The following is a 25,605-nucleotide window of genomic DNA, read 5'->3' on the forward strand; positions in this document are numbered from 1 at the left end:
CCACCAGCCATCCTCTCAGCTGTTCGGGACGCCGCAACTTCACTGCGGCGGTCCCGAACAGCCCTCTGAGCTAGCTGGGATGACTTTTCTCCTGTTTTAGATGCCACAATCAACTTTGATTGCGGCGTCTATAGGTTAATACTGGACAATGTCCGGCATTAGCCGCAGGTCCTGGTTGCTGATAGCAACCGGGACCCACCAGTTATGAAGTGCGTTCAGCTCTTGAGCCTGCTGCATATAACGGGAGCTGACAACAGACGTAAATATACATCCATTGTCCTTAAGGAGCTGCAGATCTTGGTTTCACCTATGTAAGTCACCTTCCCTGTTTCCTAACAATGGTTTCCAGTAGTCAGATACCACCCCGACTCATAGTAGGGCAGAATAGGGTAATCAGCAAGCAGTCGAAAGAAAAATGATTCAAGCATGTATCGATTACAAAAAAAATGGCAATTATTAGGTGAGTTAAACTGTAAACTGTGATGGATGATTCAAATGAATAATAATTAACAGCCAAAATGCACAAACAAGACAAGACAAGAAAACTTAATTTTTCCCTTTCACTTAGGCTTCTCCTGACCTAATGTGACAGTAAAACTAATCTAGCTGTTAGTGGGCTGAGGTCAGTTCACATTATGAAGGCGTGAGGAGTCGGAAAGAGTCAACGCACAAGGGGTAGGTAACAACACATGTTGCTTGAACTCAATATCAGCAATATCCAAACTAATTTGGCCAAGTCATTCAACGCGTACCATAAAGACGAAGACGTGACCACTGTACAATTAGAGAATGGAAATCTTTAGGGTAATGTGACAATTACAATCAGATACAATGTTTTACTATAGACATACATAGAGAGGACTTCATGGCATCTTGCATGACATCCTCCATGTTCGAGAATTCCCCCGAGCTATATTTCTGATGAACACTGTTAGGGACAGTGTGAAAAGAGTAGTAAGGCTCCACGCATGAAGAGAACAGGGTCAGAAGCATTAATGGACGGTATAAGACTGAGGTTCCATCAAAGAAAGGGATTCTCAAAGTTCACTATCTCTGTAGAGCATGCATATGTTCACTATCTCTGTAGAGCATGCATATGTTCACTATCTCTGTAGGGCATTCATATGTTCACTATCTCTGTAGGGCATGCATATGTTCACTATCTCTGTAGGGCATGCATATGTTCACTATCTCTGTAGAGCATGCATATGTTCACTATCTCTGTAGAGCATGCATATGTTCACTATCTCTATAGGGCATGCATATGTTCACTATCTCTGTAGAGCATGCATATGTTCACTATCTCTGTAGAGCATGCATATGTTCACTATCTCTGTAGAGCATGCATATGTTCACTATCTCTGTAGAGCATGCATATGTTCACTATCTCTGTAGAGCATGCATATGTTCACTATCTCTGTAGAGCATGCATATGTTCACTATCTCTGTAGGGCATGCATATGTTCACTATCTCTGTAGAGCATGCATATGTTCACTATCTCTGTAGAGCATTCATATGTTCACTATCTCTGTAGAGCATGCATATGTTCACTATATCTGTAGAGCATGCATATGTTCACTATCTCTGTAGAGCATGCATATGTTCACTATCTCTGTAGAGCATGCATATGTTCACTATCTCTGTAGAGCATGCATATGTTCACTATCTCTGTAGAGCATTCATATGTTCACTATCTCTGTAGAGCATGCATATGTTCACTATATCTGTAGAGCATGCATATGTTCACTATCTCTGTAGAGCATGCATATGTTCACTATCTCTGTAGAGCATGCATATGTTCACTATCTCTGTAGAGCATGCATATGTTCACTATATCTGTAGAGCATGCATATGTTCACTATCTCTGTAGGGCATGCATATGTTCACTATCTCTGTAGAGCATGCATATGTTCACTATATCTGTAGAGCATGCATATGTTCACTATCTCTGTAGGGCATGCATATGTTCACTATCTCTGTAGAGCATGCATATGTTCACTATCTCTGTAGAGCATGCATATGTTCACTATCTCTGTAGGGCATGCATATGTTCACTATCTCTGTAGAGCATGCATATGTTCACTATCTCTGTAGAGCATGCATATGTTCACTATCTCTGTAGGGCATGCATATGTTCACTATCTCTGTAGAGCATGCATGTGTTCACTATCTCTGTAGGGCATGCATATGTTCACTATCTCTGTAGGGCATGCATATGTTCACTATCTCTGTAGGGCATGCATATGTTCACTATCTCTGTAGGGCATGCATATGTTCACTATCTCTGTAGAGCATGCATATGTTCACTATCTCTGTAGAGCATTCATATGTTCACTATCTCTGTAGAGCATGCATATGTTCACTATATCTGTAGAGCATGCATATGTTCACTATCTCTGTAGAGCATGCATATGTTCACTATCTCTGTAGAGCATGCATATGTTCACTATCTCTGTAGAGCATGCATATGTTCACTATCTCTGTAGAGCATTCATATGTTCACTATCTCTGTAGAGCATGCATATGTTCACTATATCTGTAGAGCATGCATATGTTCACTATCTCTGTAGGGCATGCATATGTTCACTATCTCTGTAGAGCATGCATATGTTCACTATCTCTGTAGAGCATGCATATGTTCACTATCTCTGTAGAGCATGCATATGTTCACTATCTCTGTAGAGCATTCATATGTTCACTATCTCTGTAGAGCATGCATATGTTCACTATATCTGTAGAGCATGCATATGTTCACTATCTCTGTAGAGCATGCATATGTTCACTATCTCTGTAGAGCATGCATATGTTCACTATCTCTGTAGAGCATGCATATGTTCACTATATCTGTAGAGCATGCATATGTTCACTATCTCTGTAGGGCATGCATATGTTCACTATCTCTGTAGAGCATGCATATGTTCACTATATCTGTAGAGCATGCATATGTTCACTATCTCTGTAGGGCATGCATATGTTCACTATCTCTGTAGAGCATGCATATGTTCACTATCTCTGTAGAGCATGCATATGTTCACTATCTCTGTAGGGCATGCATATGTTCACTATCTCTGTAGAGCATGCATATGTTCACTATCTCTGTAGAGCATGCATATGTTCACTATCTCTGTAGGGCATGCATATGTTCACTATCTCTGTAGAGCATGCATGTGTTCACTATCTCTGTAGGGCATGCATATGTTCACTATCTCTGTAGGGCATGCATATGTTCACTATCTCTGTAGGGCATGCATATGTTCACTATCTCTGTAGGGCATGCATATGTTCACTATCTCTGTAGAGCATGCATATGTTCACTATCTCTGTAGAGCATTCATATGTTCACTATCTCTGTAGAGCATGCATATGTTCACTATATCTGTAGAGCATGCATATGTTCACTATCTCTGTAGAGCATGCATATGTTCACTATCTCTGTAGAGCATGCATATGTTCACTATCTCTGTAGAGCATGCATATGTTCACTATCTCTGTAGAGCATTCATATGTTCACTATCTCTGTAGAGCATGCATATGTTCACTATATCTGTAGAGCATGCATATGTTCACTATCTCTGTAGGGCATGCATATGTTCACTATCTCTGTAGAGCATGCATATGTTCACTATCTCTGTAGAGCATGCATATGTTCACTATCTCTGTAGGGCATGCATGTGTTCACTATCTCTGTAGAGCATGCATATGTTCACTATCTCTGTAGGGCATGCATATTTTCACTATCTCTGTAGGGCATGCATATGTTCACTATCTCTGTAGAGCATGCATATGTTCACTATCTCTGTAGGGCATGCATATGTTCACTATCTCTGTAGGGCATGCATATGTTCACTATCTCTGTAGGGCATGCATATGTTCACTATCTCTGTAGAGCATGCATGTGTTCACTATCTCTGTAGGGCATGCATATGTTCACTATCTATGTAGGGCATGCATGTGTTCACTATCTCTGTAGAGCATGCATGTGTTCACTATCTCTGTAGAGCATGCATATGTTCACTATCTCTGTAGGGCATGCATGTGTTCACTATCTCTGTAGAGCATGCATATGTTCACTATCTCTGTAGAGCATGCATATGTTCACTATCTCTGTAGGGCATGCATATGTTCACTATCTCTGTAGAGCATGCATATGTTCACTATCTCTGTAGGGCATGCATGTGTTCACTATCTCTGTAGAGCATGCATATGTTCACTATCTCTGTAGGGCATGCATATGTTCACTATCTATGTAGGGCATGCATATGTTCACTCTCTCTGTAGAGCATGCATATGTTCACTATCTCTGTAGAGCATGCATATGTTCACTATCTCTGTAGAGCATGCATATGTTCACTATCTCTGTAGGGCATGCATATGTTCACTATCTCTGTAGGGCATGCATATGTTCACTATCTCTGTAGAGCATGCATATGTTCACTATCTCTGTAGAGCATGCATATGTTCACTATCTATGTAGGGCATGCATATGTTCACTATCTCTGTAGAGCATGCATATGTTCACTATCTCTGTAGAGCATGCATATGTTCACTATCTCTGTAGAGCATGCATATGTTCACTATCTCTGTAGGGCATGCATATGTTCACTATCTCTGTAGGGCATGCATATGTTCACTATATCTGTAGGGCATGCATATGTTCACTATCTCTGTAGAGCATGCATATGTTCACTATCTCTGTAGGGCATGCATATGTTCACTATCTCTGTAGGGCATGCATATGTTCACTATCTCTGTAGGGCATGCATATGTTCACTATCTCTGTAGAGCATGCATATGTTCACTATCTCTGTAGGGCATTCATATGTTCACTATCTCTGTAGAGCATGCATATGTTCACTATCTCTGTAGAGCATGCATATGTTCACTATCTCTGTAGAGCATGCATATGTTCACTATCTCTGTAGAGCATGCATATGTTCACTATCTCTGTAGAGCATGCATATGTTCACTATCTCTGTAGAGCATGCATATGTTCACTATCTCTGTAGAGCATGCATATGTTCACTATCTCTGTAGAGCATGCATATGTTCTCTATCTCTGTAGAGCATGCATATGTTCACTATCTCTGTAGAGCATGCATATGTTCACTATCTCTGTAGAGCATGCATATGTTCACTATCTCTGTAGGGCATGCATATGTTCTCTATCTCTGTAGAGCATGCATATGTTCACTATCTCTGTAGGGCATGCATGTGTTCACTATCTCTGTAGAGCATGCATATGTTCACTATCTCTGTAGAGCATGCATATGTTCACTATCTCTGTAGGGCATTCATATGTTCACTATCTCTGTAGGGCATGCATATGTTCACTATCTCTGTAGAGCATGCATATGTTCACTATCTCTGTAGAGCATGCATATGTTCACTATCTCTGTAGAGCATGCATATGTTCACTATCTCTGTAGAGCATGCATATGTTCACTATCTCTGTAGAGCATGCATATGTGCACTCTCTGTAGAGCATGCATATGTGCACTATCTCTGTAGGGCATGCATACGTTCACTATCTCTGCAGAGCATGCATATGTGCACTATCAATTGCATTGACAACTTTTTTGCCATCATTGCAAAGGACAGATCCATGAGATGTAATGGGTTATTTTTAAGAGACCCTGGTGGCAAGTGATTGCTACGGAAATCACCAAATGGGGTTATTTTATGCCAGACCTTTGTGGCTCATTAAAGTTTTAGATCCTGGACCCACCAGAGTATCCTCTACTATTGTTTTGAGATAGTCTAATTCGGTCTATGGAAGTTGGGCTGGGCTAAGTTGGGTAGACTCATCCATGACCAAGGGGATAGCATTGGAAAAATTAGAGAAAAGGGGACTTTTGTTGGTAAAGCTGTGATACTGTGAAATGTGTCCTACTTATTCGTGTTCTTGTCATCAGGGTCTTCTTTCCTTTTATTTATTTAGATGTTTGAGTCTACGTTTTTTTGTCAAATGTTCTGTGTTTGTTTTGTAGGACTCTCCAAGACTCTTCTGCCATGTTGGTGAACTTTACAGTACTGCATAACAACGTGACCCAGATATCCACTGACACGGCCAAAATTAGTGAAACCACAAAAATGATCTTCCTCATCTTCACCATTTTCAGTTTTTGCCTGTTCTTGTACTTTATGACAGTTCTGCTGATGGTCTACTTCACCACTCCCCGCGTACGTGACAATTCCCGCTACATATTCTTTGCGCATATGCTCATCAATGATACAACTTACCTTATCTTGGGACTCTTTCTTTTATTGGCTTATAAGTATAAGTTGTATTTTCCAGTGTCCATATGTCATTTCCTTATCACCCTTATCGCCACTAGTTTTTTGGTCACTCCGTACAACTTGGCGGCCATGGCTCTGGAGCGATACATAGCAATCTGTTTTCCTCTTAGACATGCACTTTTATGTACTGTCCAAAGAACATATCTGATCATTGTGATGATATGGTTTGTTGGTCTACTCCCAAGTTTAGTGGACTTTATTATCCTCATCCTTTCTGTTGAGAGGGATTTTTTCTCCCAGAGTATCTTATGCAAACAGGATCGGCTCATAGTCCGTCAGATGCAGTACACCGTAAGATCCATCTCCTACATTGGTAGTTTATTTCTGGTGGCTCTTCTCATTCTAGTCACCTACATCAAGGTTATGTTGGTTGCTTGGAAAAGTGGTTCTGGTAAATCTACTGCCTCCAGGGCTGGTAAAACCCTTCTACTTCACACGCTTCAACTCATTTTAAGCATGATGTCGCTAACGTCTACAGTAACTGAGTCATATAGCGGAGATTATATTGATATCTTAATCCTGTCCAACTTTTTGATGTTCATGTGTTTTCCAAGGACCCTCAGCCCTCTCATCTATGGTGTAAGGGATGAAGTGTTCAGTAATTGCATCAAAAACATGTATTCTGGTTGGCATCAGAATTGGATATCATCCAGATAACTCATGATCTATTGATTGTTTTCATAATTTACATAAATTGTTACAATCTTGATAACAGTGCATGCAGGGGTGGATCAAGCCCATTTGGTGCCCAAGGATGACCTAGAAATATGCCCCTCTCACCAACTGTGTCTTCATAGTGTCAACCAGATACCCAATAAGAGTGCTAGTCACAGTGCCTTCAAGGTGTGTTAGTCATAGTTTTCTCAGGAGCATGACAAGAACAGAAGCGGAGCCAGACAAAATTTCACCATAAAATGCAGTGCACCCCTAAGAGAACTAACAAGTGTCCTCCTAAGAGTGTTAGACACAGTAATGGCGGTAATAGGTTTTCAATAGCTGCTGGCCAAACGTTCATTCAACCAACAGCTATCTCTTCTGTTCCCATAAATGCTGGCCTTGGACAAACAAGCTTGTGTTTTGAATGGAGAAATGTGGGGGTTCTCATGGGACAAAATAGTACCCAGGAATATGGTCAATTTTTCTGATGTTTTGTTCCCCTTCAGTCTGTGAGTATGGCTGAGGGAAATATGCTTGATTATATAACAACGAGTATTAAAATAATTCTGACAGCTCTCTATCATGCTGGGAGCTGCGGACATGGACAGATACAGGGCAAACAGGGAAACAGAACAAAGATGTTTTCCCTTCAAGCTCAAGTGATTTGGAGGCCGTGCTGAGATGCAGCACATATGCCCTCACTCTTCCCCACTCCTCCCTACTTCCAGCACTGAGCCCTATGGGTCTATCAGTCAAGGCAGGGAAGGGTGGGGGAGGGAGGAGGTGTGCATGCTGCAGCTCAGCATCGCCTCCTTGACATTTGACTTTGAGAGTAATACAGTGATCCCTCAACATACGATGGTAATTACTTGAATTTATCGTATGTTGAGGGATCCAAGCAATAATAATATACAAAGTTATACTCACGTGTCCCCACCGCTCCGGCCTGTCACCGCAGCCCTGGATCGTCACTCTCCATCGCCATCATCACATCACTGCGCATGCCGCTCCTATTGGCTAACGGGACAGCATGCGTGGCGACGTGATGACGAAGGAGATCGACGGCCATGTAGCGGAGCATGAAGAGGATGGTCTGGAACATCGAGGACAGGTGAGTGACACTCATCGGAGCATACGGGGCACATTAAACGGCTATCCGACAGCAGCTGAAGCAGTCTGTGCTGACGGATAGCCGTTTATGCAATGGCCCCGACATACAAAAGCATCATATGTTGATGCTGCCTTCAACATACAATGACCTGTGAGAGGCCATCGAATGTTGAAATGATCGTATATCGGGGTTTTCGTTGGTCGGGGATCACTGTATAGAACTAACAAATTCCCTTTAATGATGAGTTTTTGGTGCTGCCTTTAAGGTCCTTCCCGCAGGTCGAATCTGATTGGCTGTTATTTGTTTATCTATGGTATTATGTTATGTTTTAATAGTTTTCATAATTTGTGTATGCGTAATTTTTATGTTTAATAAAAGCAGTTGCTTTGGCCTTTCATGACACTTGGTTTTGAGTGTTTAATTGGAGTATGGTGGTGATGACAGCCTTTCCAGCCGACTGAAAGGTCTTCTATCCTACAAGTATGCATGGGACCTTTAAACCCTAAGAGTTATGCAAAGGTGCTCACATAAATAGCCATATCATCAAATTCCCTTCATGTGGGCCAGCCACAGTGTCCCTTTTAGTGCCATACGACAGTGTCTCATGAGTACTGCCATCCTTATCCCTTGGGTGCCAATTCCAGTGGCGCCATTAATACCAGTCATATCTCTCTGTATGATTAACCCTTAACGACAATTGACGTAAATGTATGTCATGGTGCCGTGGTACCTAATGCACCCTGATGTACATTTACGCTCCGCCATGACAGCGAGCACCGGTCTGGTCATGCGTGTCAGAGACCGGCTGGTAATTGCGGACATCCCCGATCGCGTGGATGTCTGCCATTAACCCCTCAGATGCCGTGATCAATGCAGATCACGGCATCTGCGGCAATGCGGTACCGCGGGGATCCGATCATCCAGCATGGCAGCCGGAGGTCACCTCACCTGCCTTCGGCCATCTCCAGGGGTCTTCTGCTCTGGTCTGAGATCAAGCAGACCAGAGCAGAAGATCACCGATAACACTGATCAGTGCTATGCCCTATGCATAGCACTGAACAGTATTAGCAATCAAATGATTGCTATAGATAGTCCCTATGGAGACTATGGAGATTGTGTAAGTGTTACACAAAGTATAGGAAAGGGGATCTGGGATACCTAGCAGGGGTAATGGATTAGTGGTAGTTGAAGTGAGTGGACAGCAGGGGTGGTGGACAGTGGACAGCAGGGGTGGTGGACTGGTGGTAGTTGTACAGAGTGGACAGCAGGGGTGGTGGACTGGTGGTAGTGGTACAGAGTGGACAGCAGGGGTGGTGGCCTGGTGGTAGTTGTACAGAGTGGACAGCAGGAGTGGTGGACTGGTGGTAGTTGTACAGAGTGGACAGCAGGGGTGGTAGACTGGTGGTAGTTGTACAGAGTGGACAGAAGGGGTGGTGGACTGGTGGTAGTTGTACAGAGTGGACAGCAGGGGTGGTGGACTGGTGGTAGTTGTACAGAGTGGACACCAGGGGTGGTGGACTGGTGGTAGTTGTACAGAGTGGACAGCAGGGGTGGTGGACTGGTGGTAGTTGTACAGAGTGGACAGAAGGGGTGGTGGACTGGTGGTAGTTGTACAGAGTAGACAGCAGGGGTGGTGGACTGGTGGTAGTTGTAGCCAGTAGACAGCAGGGGTGGTGGACTGGTGGTAGTTGTAGCCAGTAGACAGCAGGGGTGGTGGACTGGTGGTAGTTGTAGCCAGTAGACAGCAGGAGTAGTGAAGAATTCATATTACTCGTCAAACGGTAACCAGAAATTGGTTGACAGGTGCCACGCCCCTTAGTCCCAAATGTCAAAACATCAGCCAGCCCCTTCTGGGGGTGTTTGACAGACACCACGCCCCTCACCACATGTCCTAACTACGCCCATATGCTGGCCCCAGCACTCCCATGACCCCCACCTCTAACATCTGACCTCATGCTGCTATGGCAACTACGTCCCAGCCCCCTCCCCAGCTTTTCACACACTCATACATTCACATTAACTAGCAGGAAAAAGCAGAACTATTTAGTTATGAGCGCCCTTTATATCACATTTTCATTTATACCAAAGTAAATCAGTCATTGACAGCCACACATAATACCGCATAGCAATTTACAATTTTTTACTAGGCGGTAGATTAAAAAATACTAACACTAATTCACAGACACACACCGCTCATTCTGTATATTGGGAAAAAAGCAATTCACAGACATGCAGCTGTCACGATTCGGCTTACAGGTAGTGGATCCTCTGTGTCAGCGAGGGATTGGCGTGGACCGGTTCTAAGAGGCTACTGGTGTTCACCAGAGCCCGCCGCAAAGCGGGATGGTCTTGCTGCGGCAGTAGCAACCAGGTCGTATCCACTAGCAACGGCTCAACCTCGCTGACTGCTGAGAAGGCGTGGGACAGAAGGACTAGGCAGAGGCAAGGTCAGACGTAGCAGAAGGTCGGGGGCAGGCGGCAAGGTTCGTAGTCAAGATGGATAGCAAGGGTTCAGGTAACACAGGCTTTGGACACACTAAACGCTTTCACTGGCACAAGGCAACAAGATCCGGCAGGGGAGTGCAGGGGCAGTGAGCAGATATAGTCTGGGAGCAGGTGGGAGCCAATTAAGCTAATTGGGCCAGGCACCAATCATTGGTGCACTGGCCCTTTAAGTCTCAGAGAGCTGGCGCGCGCGCGCCCTAGAGAGCGGAGCCGCGCGCGCCAGCACATGACAGCAGGGGACCGGGACGGGTAAGTGACCTGGGAAGCGATTCGCGAGCGGGCGCGTCCCGCTGTGCGAATCGCATCCCCAACGGCCATGACAGTGCAGCGCTCCCGGTCAGCGGGACTGACCGGGGCGCTGCGGGGAGAGAGACGCCGTGAGCGCTCCGGGGAGGAGCGGGGACCCGGAGCGCTAGGCGTAACAGCAGCTATATCCCTAAAACTACTAACCTTTTAGGGGAGAGAAGTACCGTATTTATCGGAGTATAACCCGCATTTTTTAGGCAAAATTTTTTAGCCTAAAGTCTACCTGCGTGTTATACGCCGATAACCCGCTGCAGTTCAATGATTTAAAGCGAGCGCTTTAAATCAATGAACTGCAGCGGCTTTTGCAGGTGCAGAGACCGCCACCGCTGCCCGCTCTAGAAGGTGCAGAGAAGGTGCAGAGACCGCCACCGCTGCCTGCTGCCGCCGCTTCTCTCCCCCTGGCTATCGGCGCCGCTGCCCCTTCTCTCCCCCTGGCTATCGGTGCCGCTGCCCCATTGCCGGCGCCGATAGCCAGGGGGAGAGAAGCAGCATCGGCAATGGGGCAGCTGCGCCGATAGCCAGGGGGAGAGAAGGGGCAGCAGCACCCATTGCCGGCGCCGCTGCCCCGTTCCCTCCCCCATCCCCGGTTGTATAATTACCTGTTGTCGGGGTGGGGTCCGTGCTGCTTCTGGCCTCCGGTGTGGCGTCCCCTGCGTCGTTGCTGAAAACCTCAAGTCACGACCCATATATATTTCCCTTTATAGATAATCAAATGGACCAGTAATGTAAAGTTTAAAAAAAAAGCTTTATTGAACAGATAAAATAATACATAAAGAGTATAAAACATCACCACGTCACTGATGCCTGCTGGGGGGGGACTTCTGCCCTTAGTTCATCTACACAGGGTGCCTCCAGCTGTTTCACCACTACAACTCCCAGCTTGCCCTGACATCTATTGGCTGTCAGGGCATGCTGGGAGTTGTAGTATTGAAACAGCTGGAGACACCCTGTGTAGATAAACAATTAGTTAGTTACAAGTGGCGCTAGCCCGTTCCCCACCCCTAGGCTATGGCGCTAGCCCGTTCATTCCTCCCCCCCCGCCCGCATACCTCATTCCCTCATTACACTTGGAGTTACTGCAGAGTCCGGCAGCGGGCGTGCAGGGACAGCGGCGGCGACGGCGATGTGCGGGAGGAGTGGCCTCCCAGCCAGTGGCCGGGGAGCCAATGCGCTCGCTCCCGCTTGTCTGATTGACAGGCAGGGAGCGAGTGCAGCCTAACTGAAAAAGGACTGATTGCCACTCCAAAATCAGTCCTTTTTCAGGCGTCACGCCAGGCTGCAGCCGGCCACTAGGAGGGTGACCCCTAGTGGCCGGTTTTTTAAATGTAAATTAAACCTTTTTGTTACGCCGAGCGCTCCGGGTCCCCGCTCCTCCCCGGAGCGCTCGCTACACTCTCGTTACTGCAGCGCCCCGGTCAGATCCACTGACCGGGTGCGCTGCGATACCGCCTCCAGCCGGGATGCGATTCGCGATGCGGGTGGCGCCCGCTCGCAATGCGCACCCCGGCTCCCGTACCTGACTCGCTCTCCGTCGGTCCTGTCCCGGCGCGCGCGGCCCCGCTCCCTAGGGCGCGCGCGCGCCGGGTCTCTGCGATTTAAAGGGCCACTGCGCCGCTGATTGGCGCAGTGGTTCTAATTAGTGTGTTCACCTGTGCACTCCATATTTATACCTCACTTCCCCTGCACTCCCTCGCCGGATCTTGTTGCCCTTGTGCCTAGTGAAAGCGTTCCCTTGTGTGTTCCTAGCCTGTGTTCCAGACCTCCTGCCGTTGCCCCTGACTACGATCCTTGCTGCCTGCCCCGACCTTCTGCTACGTCCGACCTTGCTTCTGTCTACTCCCTTGTACCGCGCCTATCTTCAGCAGTCAGAGAGGTTGAGCCGTTGCTAGTGGATACGACCTGGTCACTACCGCCGCAGCAAGACCATCCCGCTTTGCGGCGGGCTCTGGTGAATACCAGTAGTGACTTAGAACCGGTCCACTAGCACGGTCCACGCCAATCCCTCTCTGGCACAGAGGATCCACCTCCTGCCAGCCGGCATCGTGACAGTAGATCCGGCCATGGATCCCGCTGAAGTACCTCTGCCAGTTGTCGCTGACCTCACCACGGTGGTCGCCCAGCAGTCACAACAGATAGCGCAACAAGGCCACCAGCTGTCTCAACTGACCGTGATGCTACAGCAGCTACTACCACAGCTTCAGCAATCATCTCCTCCGCCAGCTCCTGCACCTCCTCCGCAGCGAGTGGCCGCTTCAGGCCTACGACTATCCTTGCCGGACAAATTTGATGGGGACTCTAAGTTTTGCCGTGGCTTTCTTTCACAATGTTCCCTGCACTTGGAGATGATGTCGGACCAGTTTCCTACTGAAAGGTCTAAGGTGGCTTTCGTAGTCAGCCTTCTGTCTGGAAAAGCTCTGTCATGGGCCACACCGCTCTGGGACCGCAATGACCCCGTCACTGCCTCTGTACACTCCTTCTTCTCGGAGATTCGTAGTGTCTTTGAGGAACCTGCCCGAGCCTCCTCTGCTGAGACTGCCCTGCTGAACCTGGTCCAGGGTAATTCTTCCGTTGGCGAGTACGCCGTACAATTCCGTACTCTTGCTTCTGAACTATCCTGGAATAATGAGGCCCTCTGCGCGACCTTTAAAAAAGGCCTATCCAGCAACATTAAAGATGTTCTGGCCTCTCTCATCAACAGGTTCAACATCCCGGTAACCAGTCTCGCCAGGCCCCTCTACATCAATTGTGTTAACAATGAAAGATTGGACTGTACCATACGTTACCGCACGGAGCCCCTTCTAATGTGCATCGGACCTCATCACGAAAAAATTGAGTTCTTGGTCCTCCCCAATTGCACTTCCGAAATTCTCCTTGGACTACCGTGGCTCCAACGCCATTCCCCAACCCTGGATTGGTCCACGGGGGAGATCAAGAGCTGGGGTATCTCTTGTTTCAAGGACTGCCTTAAACCGGTTCCCAGTACTCCCTGCCGTGACCCTGTGGTTCCCCCTGTAACCGGTCTCCCTAAGGCCTATATGGACTTTGCTGATGTGTTTTGCAAAAAACAAGCTGAGACTCTACCTCCTCACAGGCCTTATGACTGTCCTATTGACCTCCTCCCGGGCACTACTCCACCCCGGGGCAGAATTTATCCTCTGTCCGCCCCAGAGACTCTTGCTATGTCTGAGTACATCCAGGAAAATTTAAAAAAGGGGTTTATCCGCAAATCCTCCTCTCCTGCCGGAGCTGGATTTTTCTTTGTGTCCAAAAAAGATGGCTCCCTACGTCCTTGCATTGACTACCGCGGTCTTAATAAAATCACGGTAAAGAACCGCTACCCTCTACCTCTTATCTCTGAACTCTTTGATCGCCTCCAAGGTGCCCACATCTTTACCAAACTGGACTTAAGAGGTGCTTATAATCTCATCCGCATCAGGGAGGGGGATGAATGCAAAACGGCATTTAACACTAGAGATGGACACTTTGAGTATCTGGTCATGCCCTTTGGCCTGTGCAACGCCCCTGCCGTCTTCCAAGACTTTGTTAATGAAATTTTTCGTGATCTCTTATATTCCTGTGTTGTTGTGTATCTGGACGATATTCTGATTTTTTCTGCCAACCTAGAAGAACACCGCCAGCATGTCCGCATGGTTCTTCAGAGACTTCGTGACAATCAACTTTATGCCAAAATGGAGAAATGTCTGTTTGAATGTCAATCTCTTCCTTTCCTAGGATACTTGGTCTCTGGCCAGGGACTACAAATGGATCCAGACAAACTCTCTGCCGTCTTAGATTGGCCACGCCCCTCCGGACTCCGTGCTATCCAACGTTTTTTGGGGTTCGCCAATTATTACAGACAATTTATTCCACATTTTTCCACCATTGTGGCTCCTATCGTGGCTTTAACCAAGAAGAATGCCAATCCTAAGTCCTGGCCTCCTCAAGCGGAAGACGCCTTTAAACGGCTCAAGTCGGCCTTTTCTTCTGCTCCCGTGCTCTCCAGACCTGACCCATCTAAACCCTTCTTATTGGAGGTTGATGCCTCCTCAGTAGGAGCTGGAGCGGTTCTTCTACAAAAAAATTCTTCCGGGCATGCTGTTACCTGTGGTTTTTTTTCTAGGACCTTCTCTCCGGCGGAGAGGAACTACTCCATCGGGGATCGAGAGCTACTGGCCATTAAATTAGCACTTGAGGAATGGAGGCATCTGCTGGAGGGATCTAAATTTCCAGTTATTATTTACACCGATCACAAGAATCTCTCCTATCTCCAGTCTGCCCAACGGCTGAATCCTCGCCAGGCCAGGTGGTCTCTGTTCTTTGCCCGGTTTAATTTTGAAATTCACTTTCGCCCTGCCGATAAGAACATCAGGGCCGATGCTCTCTCTCGTTCCTCGGATGCCTCGGAAGTAGAGCTCTCTCCGCAACACATCATTCCTCCTGACTGCCTGATCTCCACTTCTCCAGCCTCCATCAGGCAAACTCCTCCAGGGAAGACCTTCGTCTCTCCACGCCAACGCCTCGGAATCCTCAAATGGGGTCACTCCTCCCATCTCGCAGGCCATGCGGGCATCAAGAAATCCGTGCAACTCATCTCTCGTTTCTATTGGTGGCCGACTCTGGAGACGGATGTTGTTGATTTTGTGCGGGCCTGCACTGTCTGTGCCCGGGACAAGACTCCTCGCCAGAAGCCTGCTGGTCTCCTTCACCCTCTGCCTGTCCCCGAACAGCCTTGGTCTCTGATTGGTATGGACTTTATTACAGACTTACCCCCATCCCGTGGCAACACTGTTGTTTGGGTGGTCGTTGATCGATTTTCCAAGATGGCACATTTTATTCCTCTTCCTGGTCTTCCTTCAGCGCCTCAGTTGGCAAAACAATTTTTCGTCTTCACGGGTTGCCCACGCAGATCGTCTCGGATAGAGGCGTCCAATTCGTGTCAAAATTCTGGAGGGCTCTCTGTAAACAACTCAAGATTAAATTAAACTTTTCTTCTGCTTATCATCCTCAATCCAATGGGCAAGTAGAAAGAATTAACCAGGTCCTGGGTGATTATTTACGGCATTTTGTTTCCTCCCGCCAGGATGACTGGGCAGATCTTCTACCATGGGCCGAATTCTCGTATAACTTCAGAGTCTCTGAATCTTCTTCCAAATCCCCATTTTTCGTGGTGTACGGCCGTCACCCTCTTCCCCCCCTCCCTACTCCCTTGCCCTCTGGTTTGCCCGCTGTGGATGAAATAACTCGTGATCTTTCCACCATATGGAAAGAGACCCAAAATTCTCTCTTACAGGCTTCCTCACGCATGAAGAAGTTTGCTGATAAGAAAAGAAGAACTCCCCCCATTTTTTCTCCCGGAGACAAGGTATGGCTCTCCGCTAAATATGTCCGCTTCCGTGTTCCCAGCTACAAATTGGGACCACGCTATCTTGGTCCTTTCAAAGTTTTGTGCCAGATTAATCCTGTCTCTTACAAACTTCTTCTTCCTCCTTCTCTTCGTATTCCTAATGCCTTTCATGTCTCTCTTCTTAAACCACTCATCCTCAACCGTTTCTCTCCTAAACTTATTTCTCCCACTCCTGTCTCCGGTTCTTCGGACATCTTTCCTGTAAAGGAGATACTGGCCTCCAAAAAGGTCAGAGGGAAAACCTTTTTTCTGGTTGACTGGGAGGGCTGTGGTCCTGAAGAGAGATCCTGGGAACCTGAGGACAATATCCTAGATAAAAGTCTGCTCCTCAGGTTCTCAGGCCCTAAAAAGAGGGGGAGACCCAAGGGGGGGGGGTACTGTTACGCCGAGCGCTCCGGGTCCCCGCTCCTCCCCGGAGCGCTCGCTACACTCTCGTTACTGCAGCGCCCCGGTCAGATCCACTGACCGGGTGCGCTGCGATACCGTCTCCAGCCGGGATGCGATTCGCGATGCGGGTGGCGCCCGCTCGCGATGCGCACCCCGGCTCCCGTACCTGACTCGCTCTCCGTCGGTCCTGTCCCGGCGCGCGCGGCCCCGCTCCCTAGGGCGCGCGCGCGCCGGGTCTCTGCGATTTAAAGGGCCACTGCGCCGCTGATTGGCGCAGTGGTTCTAATTAGTGTGTTCACCTGTGCACTCCATATTTATACCTCACTTCCCCTGCACTCCCTCGCCGGATCTTGTTGCCCTTGTGCCTAGTGAAAGCGTTCCCTTGTGTGTTCCTAGCCTGTGTTCCAGACCTCCTGCCGTTGCCCCTGACTACGATCCTTGCTGCCTGCCCCGACCTTCTGCTACGTCCGACCTTGCTTCTTTCTACTCCCTTGTACCGCGCCTATCTTCAGCAGTCAGAGAGGTTGAGCCGTTGCTAGTGGATACGACCTGGTCACTACCGCCGCAGCAAGACCATCCCGCTTTGCGGCGGGCTCTGGTGAATACCAGTAGTGACTTAGAACCGGTCCACTAGCACGGTCCACGCCAATCCCTCTCTGGCACAGAGGATCCACCTCCTGCCAGCCGGCATCGTGACACTTTTTAATGAAAAAATAAATAATAAAAGTATATTAGAGATATGTTGTAGGACATAAGTGCTACAACATATCAAAAAATAAAGTTGGTGACAGTGCCCATTTACACATTACTTGTCTAGCAGTAGGTGATTACTTACGGCTGTCCTTTCACAGTATGTAGGCCCTTTACAGATTAACAGGTACAAGATGGTACACTACTTGGATGTACCTATGCAGTATGCACTGATTAGGGCAGTAATATTCGCCACTATACTCAGAAATAACTCTATTTTTTTTATAAACAGCAGCCGGTGAATACTTTTGTTTGGACTTTGACGATATGGAGCAACTTGACAGATTAACAGGTACTAAATGGTACAATACTTGGATGTACGTATGCGGTATGCACTGATGAGGGCAGTAATATGCGTAACTGTACGCAGAAAAACGAAGTATTTTTTAAAAACACCAGCCGGTGATTACTTTTGTCAGGATTCAGGACTTTCCCTGTATCTAGACTTGTTACAGATACAGAATAGTAGACGCTTTGATGTAGTCATGTGTTATGCACGTATGAGGGCAGACAAATGCACTACAGTCCGCTGGAAAATAACGTATTTGTGAACAGCAGCAGGACCCAACAGTGCAGCACCACAATAAAAAAAAGTACAGGGATTAAACCCTAAATTGCTCTCTGTCACACAATTCTGAGCAGCCGATGATTTGTGGAGCAAAAAAAATACTGAATTGCGCTGAAAAATGAGGAGATAAGATGGTTGATAAAGTTCCGGCAGCTTGGAGATCTGTATGAGGCAGCTGACAGCTATCTGCCCCTCTCTGCTGCAATGCTCTATAACGTGAATAGGAGGTTTAGCAATCAATGATCCTTCTCAGAGTAACAGCACAGCACTCTGCACTCCTGCCTTTCCCTAATGCTGATGTGACTAGCAGTTGCAGTGTAACGCTGTGGTATGAGCTATTCACACACACAGTCCCGTCCTCTCCATCTGACTGCATAGATGAAATGAAGAGAGGCAAGATGGCCGCCGATTATATAGGGGCTGTGACATCACAGGGGTCAGTGAACACTGATAGGCTGCATCTCACATGTGGTTCAGGGTCCTCCCGCCTACCTTCATTCCCCTTTCCCATAATCCCCTGCCCCATATACTGACATGTGGATCCGCCATTTTAGGTCTCCAATAGCCTGGAACGCTGTAAAATGAAGTTTAATGAAGCGATTCGCGCGATCAAATCGCGGCAATATTCGCATCCGTTGCAAATTGAATATTTCATGAAATTCGTAATGAATACGGGTTCGTCAGCTTCGGTTCGCTCATCTCTAGTGATGATGATGATGATGATGATAATAGATCTATACCCAGTAAGAATTATTGTGTATTTCATAAATGTACAAATATATCCAAGTACAACCCTATCTGCAATGGTTTTTCTTTGTTTTTTTAACCTCTGAGCCGTCACAGAAATGTTAATACATATAAGGTACAGACCTGCAGCTTTATTTAAATGGGCGCTGTCAGAATAAAAAAACCTTTCTAAATGTTGTATATCTGACAAAACATTAACCCTTTGTACTAAAAGAAGAGAATTGGGAGAATGACAGACACATAAGGTCATATTGAGTAGAATTCTTGTTGGAAGAGATTTTGGAAAACCCTGTTGAAATGTGGATTCAGCCATTACTAGTTTTACTTGACTGTGGAAACGCTAAATATCAGCAAATGTGATGCCAGGATTGTCTGCATAAAGATCTACAACACTGAGGACCAATCAGTATGCAGCATGATGGTGTTACCGAGATGAACCAAAGAATGACATCACAGATGTGACATCATCGAGTTCCGAGCCTATAGAAAACCCCGCCTGACAATCTGATTACACAGAGAGAGTTGGACAGAGACAGCGGCTTTTGCTTAGCGAATCTTTCCTTTATCTCAGCGATTTTTGTTGTTTCTTTGTGCCATGGAGATCCAGGGATTAGGGTTCTTGCCTCTCCTTTGGGTCACATGGAACCTTTTGGGCCTCAGCACTGTTGTCACCTTGACCATCGCCCTAGGACATAACAGACAGCCGTTTATCAGTGACACGGCTATAGGATATCCTGAGTGGATAATATATAAGGTTGTGTTCTTTGGGGCACCCATCGTAGGAGTTGCCGTCGCCTACCTGCAGCACCGATTTATGTTCCTGCGCTCTGAACCATCTGCGAAGCATTTTAGGATTTACCAGAAGATCTTGTTTACCTTAGGATGCATCGTGTGCATAGGAACAGCCCTGAATGGCGTCTTTACTATGAGGAACAATCCTACAATACACAGGATCAGCTCAGGTACGGCCTTTTTTTGTGGAGCCATATATAATATGTGCCAAGCTGGATTCCTATACAAAAGGTCATACAGCAGCCGCATTCTTTGCCATATAAGGCTGGCCGCCACCTTAGTGACTTCTGTGGTGCTGCTGCTCTTCAGTGCCGGTCAGGTCTCCTTCTATATGGAGCTGTGCACCGGACACTGCGAGGAGATTATCTATGTCCCCGTCATGGTGGCTGAATACCTGGGATTCTGCGGCGTCACCTTATACCAAGTGACCAACTACACAGATTTCCAGCATCTGTCATTGAAGATTTCCAGAAATGACATAAACGTCAGTCTGAGGACCAAGATACCGGACCCGGAACAGAACCATCCTGTAGAATAGTGAAGACTGAGGCCGATGACTACAGCCGGGAGCCGAGGACGGACATTGATCCTGTGTATTATTCTTAATAAATATATATATTTATATATATAAAACATGTCTCATCCTTCTCTTGACACCTACCATTGGGGCGGAGTCAGAAAGTCAGTACACACATCAGATAGTCCAGTATACACATCAGATAGTCCAGTATACACATCAGATAGTCCAGTATACACATCAGATAGTCCAGTATACACATCAGATAGTCCAGTATACACATCCGATAGTCCAGTATACACATCAGATAGTCCAGTATACACATCAGATAGTCCGGTATACACATCAGATAGTCCGGTATACACACCAGATAGTCCAGTATACACATCAGATAGTCCGGTATACACATAAGATAGTCCGGTATACACATCAGATAGTCCAGTATACACATCCGATAGTCCAGTATACACATCAGATAGTCCAGTATACACATCAGATAGTCCGGTATACACATCAGATAGTCCGGTATACACATAAGATAGTCCAGTATACACATCAGATAGTCCAGTATACACATCAGATAGTCCAGTATACACATCCGATAGTCCAGTATACACATCAGATAGTCCAGTATACACATCAGATAGTCCAGTATACACATCAGATAGTCCAGTATACACATCAGATAGTCCAGTATACACACCAGATAGTCCAGTATACACACCAGATAGTCCGGTATACACATCAGATAGTCCAGTATACACATCAGATAGTCCAGTATACACATCAGATAGTCCAGTATATATATCAGATAGTCCAGTATACACATCAGATAGTCCAGTATACACATCAGATAGTCCGGTATACACATCAGATAGTCCAGTATACACACCAGATAGTCCAGTATACACATCAGATAGTCCAGTATACACATCAGATAGTCCAGTATACACATCAGATAGTCCGGTATACACATCAGATAGTCCAGTATACACATCAGATAGTCCAGTATACACATCACATAGTCCAGTATACACATCAGATAGTCCAGTATACACATCAGATAGTCCAGTATACACATCAGATAGTCCGGTATACACATCAGATAGTCCAGTATACACATCAGATAGTCCGGTATACACATCAGATAGTCCGGTATACACATCAGATAGTCCGGTATACACATCAGATAGTCCAGTATACACATCAGATAGTCCAGTATACACATCAGATAGTCCAGTATACACATCAGATAGTCCAGTATACACATCAGATAGTCCGGTATACACATCAGATAGTCCGGTATACACATGAGATAATCCAGTATACACATCAGATAGTCCAGTATTCACATCAGATAGTCCAGTATACACATCAGATAGTCCAGTATACGCATCAGATAGTCCAGTATAGACATCAGATAGTCCGGTATACACATCAGATAGTCCAGTATACACATCAGATAGTCCAGTATACACATCAGATAGTCCAGTATACACATCACATAGTCCAGTATACACATCACATAGGCCAGTATACACATTACATAGTCCAGTATACACATCAGATAGTCCGGTATACACATCAGATAGTCCGGTATACACATCAGATAGTCCGGTATACACATCAGATAGTCCAGTATACACATCAGATAGTCCAGTATACACATCAGATAGTCCAGTATACACATCAGATAGTCCGGTATACACATCAGATAGTCCAGTATACACATCAGATAGTCCAGTATACACATCAGATAGTCCAGTATACGCATCAGATAGTCCAGTATACACATCAGATAGTCCAGTATACACATCAGATAGTCCGGTATACACATCAGATAGTCCGGTATACACATCAGATAGTCCGGTATACACATCAGATAGTCCGGTATACACATCACATAGTCCAGTATACACATCACATAGTCCAGTATAGACATCAGATAGTCCGGTATACACATCAGATAGTCCAGTATACACATCAGATAGTCCAGTATACACATCACATAGTCCAGTATACACATCACATAGGCCAGTATACACATTACATAGTCCAGTATACACATCAGATAGTCCGGTATACACATCAGATAGTCCGGTATACACATCAGATAGTCCGGTATACACATCAGATAGTCCAGTATACACATCAGATAGTCCAGTATACACATCAGATAGTCCAGTATACACATCAGATAGTCCGGTATACACATCAGATAGTCCGGTATACACATGAGATAATCCAGTATACACATCAGATAGTCCAGTATTCACATCAGATAGTCCAGTATACACATCAGATAGTCCAGTATACGCATCAGATAGTCCAGTATAGACATCAGATAGTCCGGTATACACATCAGATAGTCCAGTATACACATCAGATAGTCCAGTATACACATCAGATAGTCCAGTATACACATCACATAGTCCAGTATACACATCACATAGGCCAGTATACACATTACATAGTCCAGTATACACATCAGATAGTCCGGTATACACATCAGATAGTCCGGTATACACATCAGATAGTCCGGTATACACATCAGATAGTCCAGTATACACATCAGATAGTCCAGTATACACATCAGATAGTCCAGTATACACATCAGATAGTCCGGTATACACATCAGATAGTCCAGTATACACATCAGATAGTCCAGTATACACATCAGATAGTCCAGTATACGCATCAGATAGTCCAGTATACACATCAGATAGTCCAGTATACACATCAGATAGTCCGGTATACACATCAGATAGTCCGGTATACACATCAGATAGTCCGGTATACACATCAGATAGTCCGGTATACACATCACATAGTCCAGTATACACATCACATAGTCCAGTATAGACATCAGATAGTCCGGTATACACATCAGATAGTCCAGTATACACATCAGATAGTCCAGTATACACATCACATAGTCCAGTATACACATCACATAGGCCAGTATACACATTACATAGTCCAGTATACACATCAGATAGTCCGGTATACACATCAGATAGTCCAGTATACGCATCAGATAGTCCGGTATACGCATCAGATAGTCCAGTATACACATCAGATAGTCCAGTATACACATCAGATAGTCCAGTATACACATCACATAGTCCAGTATACACATCACATAGTCCAGTATAGACATCAGATAGTCCGGTATACACATCAGATAGTCCAGTATACACATCAGATAGTCCAGTATACACATCAGATAGTCCAGTACACACATCAGATAGTCCAGTATACACATCAGATAGTCCGGTATACACATCAGATAGTCCGGTATACACATCAGATAGTCTGGTATACACATCAGATAGTCCGGTATACACATCAGATAGTCCAGTATACACATCAGATAGTCCAGTATGCACATTAGATAGTCCAGTATACACATCAGATAGTCCAATATACACATCAGATAGTCCAGTATACACATCAGATAGTCCAGTATGCACATCAGATAGTCCAGTATACACATCAGATAGTCCAGTATACACATCAGATAGTCCAGTATGCACATCAGATAGTCCAGTATACACATCAGATAGTCCAGTATACACATCAGATAATCCAGTATACACATCAGATAGTCCAGTATGCACATCAGATAGTCCAGTATACACATCAGATAGTCCAGCATACACATCAGATAGTCCAGTATATACATCAGATAGTCCAGTATACACATCAGATAGTCCAGTATACACATCAGATAATCCAGTATACACATCAGATAGTCCAGTATGCACATCAGATAGTCCGGTATACACATCAGATAGTCCGGTATACACATCAGATAGTCCGGTATACACCTCAGATAGTCCAGTATACACATCAGATAGTCCAGTATACACATCAGATAGTCCAGTATACACATCAGATAGTCCAGTATACACATCAGATAGTCCAGTATACACATCAGATAGTCCAGTATACACATCAGATAGTCCAGTATATACATCAGATAGTCCAGTATACACATCAGATAGTCTAGATATATACATATTTTGAGCCCTATTCAAAAAAAAACATTAGGGATCTCAAAAGCCATAATAGATTAGTCTTGGCCAGTCATGAGAAAACAAAAACAAAGGAAGGAATCCGTATGGCTAGTGGAGGAGGCCATAGGGGTCAGATAACCCTATTCAGGATACATTAGGGGTCTCAAAAGTGATAATAGATGCTATGTGAGAAAAGAAAAGGCAGACACAGGTATCAGACAGATCTATTCAGAAGGTCATTATGGGCCCTAAAAGCGGACATAGGGGGTCAGATGAAGTCTATTTAGTTAACAATTAAAGGGGTACTCCACTGCTCAGCGTTTGGAACATACTGTTCTGAATGCTGGAGCCAGGGTCGGGAGCTTGTGACATCATAGCCCCTCCCCCTCCCATAGACTTGCATTGAGGGGGTGGAGCATGACTTCATGTGTGGGCAGGGCTATGATGTCAAAAGCTCCAAATGCTGAGCAGCAGAGTACCCCTTTAAGTGCTGAAAAAACACAAAAAAAAAACATATCCACTAATTGATCATTCCTTTTAAAGGGGTACTCCGGCCCTAAGACATCTTATCCCTATCCAAAGGATAGGTGATAAGATGTCTGACCGCGGGGGTCCCGCCGCTGGGGACCCCCACAATCTTGCATTCGGCACCCACCTCTTTGAGCTGCAGGCTGTGCTGCCAGCTTACAAACTGCCGGGTGCTGACCACGGGGCCGGCGTATCATCACGTCACGACTCCGCCCCATGTGACATCACCCCCCTCCCCCGCTATGCAAGTCTATGGGAGGGGGCGGGACGGTAGACTTAGACTTGCATAGCAGGGGCAGGGTGTGGGGCGGGTCTGCTTTGCGGAAGCGGTTGTGCTTTGCGGGGGCGGGTCTGCTTTGATACATGTAAGTTTTACAATTTCTTTTTTTTTTTTAATTGCACAAATTCTTTTAGGAATGTCGTAGAGTCTGGCAGAAAAGCCAAAGCTATCGAAAAATAGTGCCCGCTCATTAGGACATATTATAATTAATATCCAGTGACTTTCACGTTGCTTTGATGTATCCGTATTCACAATGTATTCTCCGGGGCGCTGTTCAACATGTTGATCAGGTAAGAAATCGAACGGAAATACGCCCTGAAACATACGGCTAATATACGGATCTGATTTAGCGATAATTGACAACTGTAAATTATTCATTTGAATTATAGTCAATCAATATCTCTCGGTGATTGTTTATCTGGAGAATGTTTGTATTCAGATCATATACTATCATATTTACTGTGTGAGGAGTTGGTTCAGAAAATCTTATTTCAGCGCGGAGATTTCAGGTCTTAATGAGTGAATAGTGCCCCTCCCCCCCCCCCCTCCCCCCCCCGGCTCTTGAACGAGAAAAACATGTAACCATTCATTAACTCTTCACGATCTATGAATAATCCGCTATCCGATTTTTGCTACAAGAGCAAGATACGCTCTAACAGCTAATTCTGCGCCAAAATTTGGCTGATATGGTTTCCCAGGGATTTGCGTCCCATCCAGATACAAGACCACAAAGTTC

At 45.8% G+C, this 25,605-nt stretch overlaps 2 protein-coding genes across 2 annotated transcripts; both read left to right on the plus strand.

Annotated features, from left to right (window-relative positions):
* The first annotated feature begins 204 nt into the window (after positions 1–204).
* LOC130357322 (odorant receptor 131-2-like) lies at positions 205–7,635 on the plus strand. Its single transcript, XM_056560005.1, has 4 exons — positions 205–311; positions 5,989–6,896; positions 7,014–7,141; positions 7,462–7,635. Exons 1-4 carry the CDS (start codon positions 205–207, stop codon positions 7,633–7,635), a joined length of 1,317 nt encoding a protein of 438 aa, XP_056415980.1.
* Positions 7,636–8,000: 365 nt separating this feature from the next.
* LOC130357323 (DNA damage-regulated autophagy modulator protein 1-like) lies at positions 8,001–20,063 on the plus strand. The gene is made up of 2 exons (XM_056560006.1): positions 8,001–8,066; positions 19,305–20,063. The coding sequence occupies exons 1-2, from the start codon at positions 8,001–8,003 to the stop codon at positions 20,061–20,063; spliced, it is 825 nt and encodes a 274-aa protein (XP_056415981.1).
* The last annotated feature ends 5,542 nt before the right edge of the window (positions 20,064–25,605 follow it).

The sequence above is a fragment of the Hyla sarda genome, chromosome 2 (assembly GCF_029499605.1).
Source record: "Hyla sarda isolate aHylSar1 chromosome 2, aHylSar1.hap1, whole genome shotgun sequence".
In the NCBI taxonomy this organism is placed as follows: Eukaryota; Metazoa; Chordata; class Amphibia; order Anura; family Hylidae; genus Hyla; species Hyla sarda.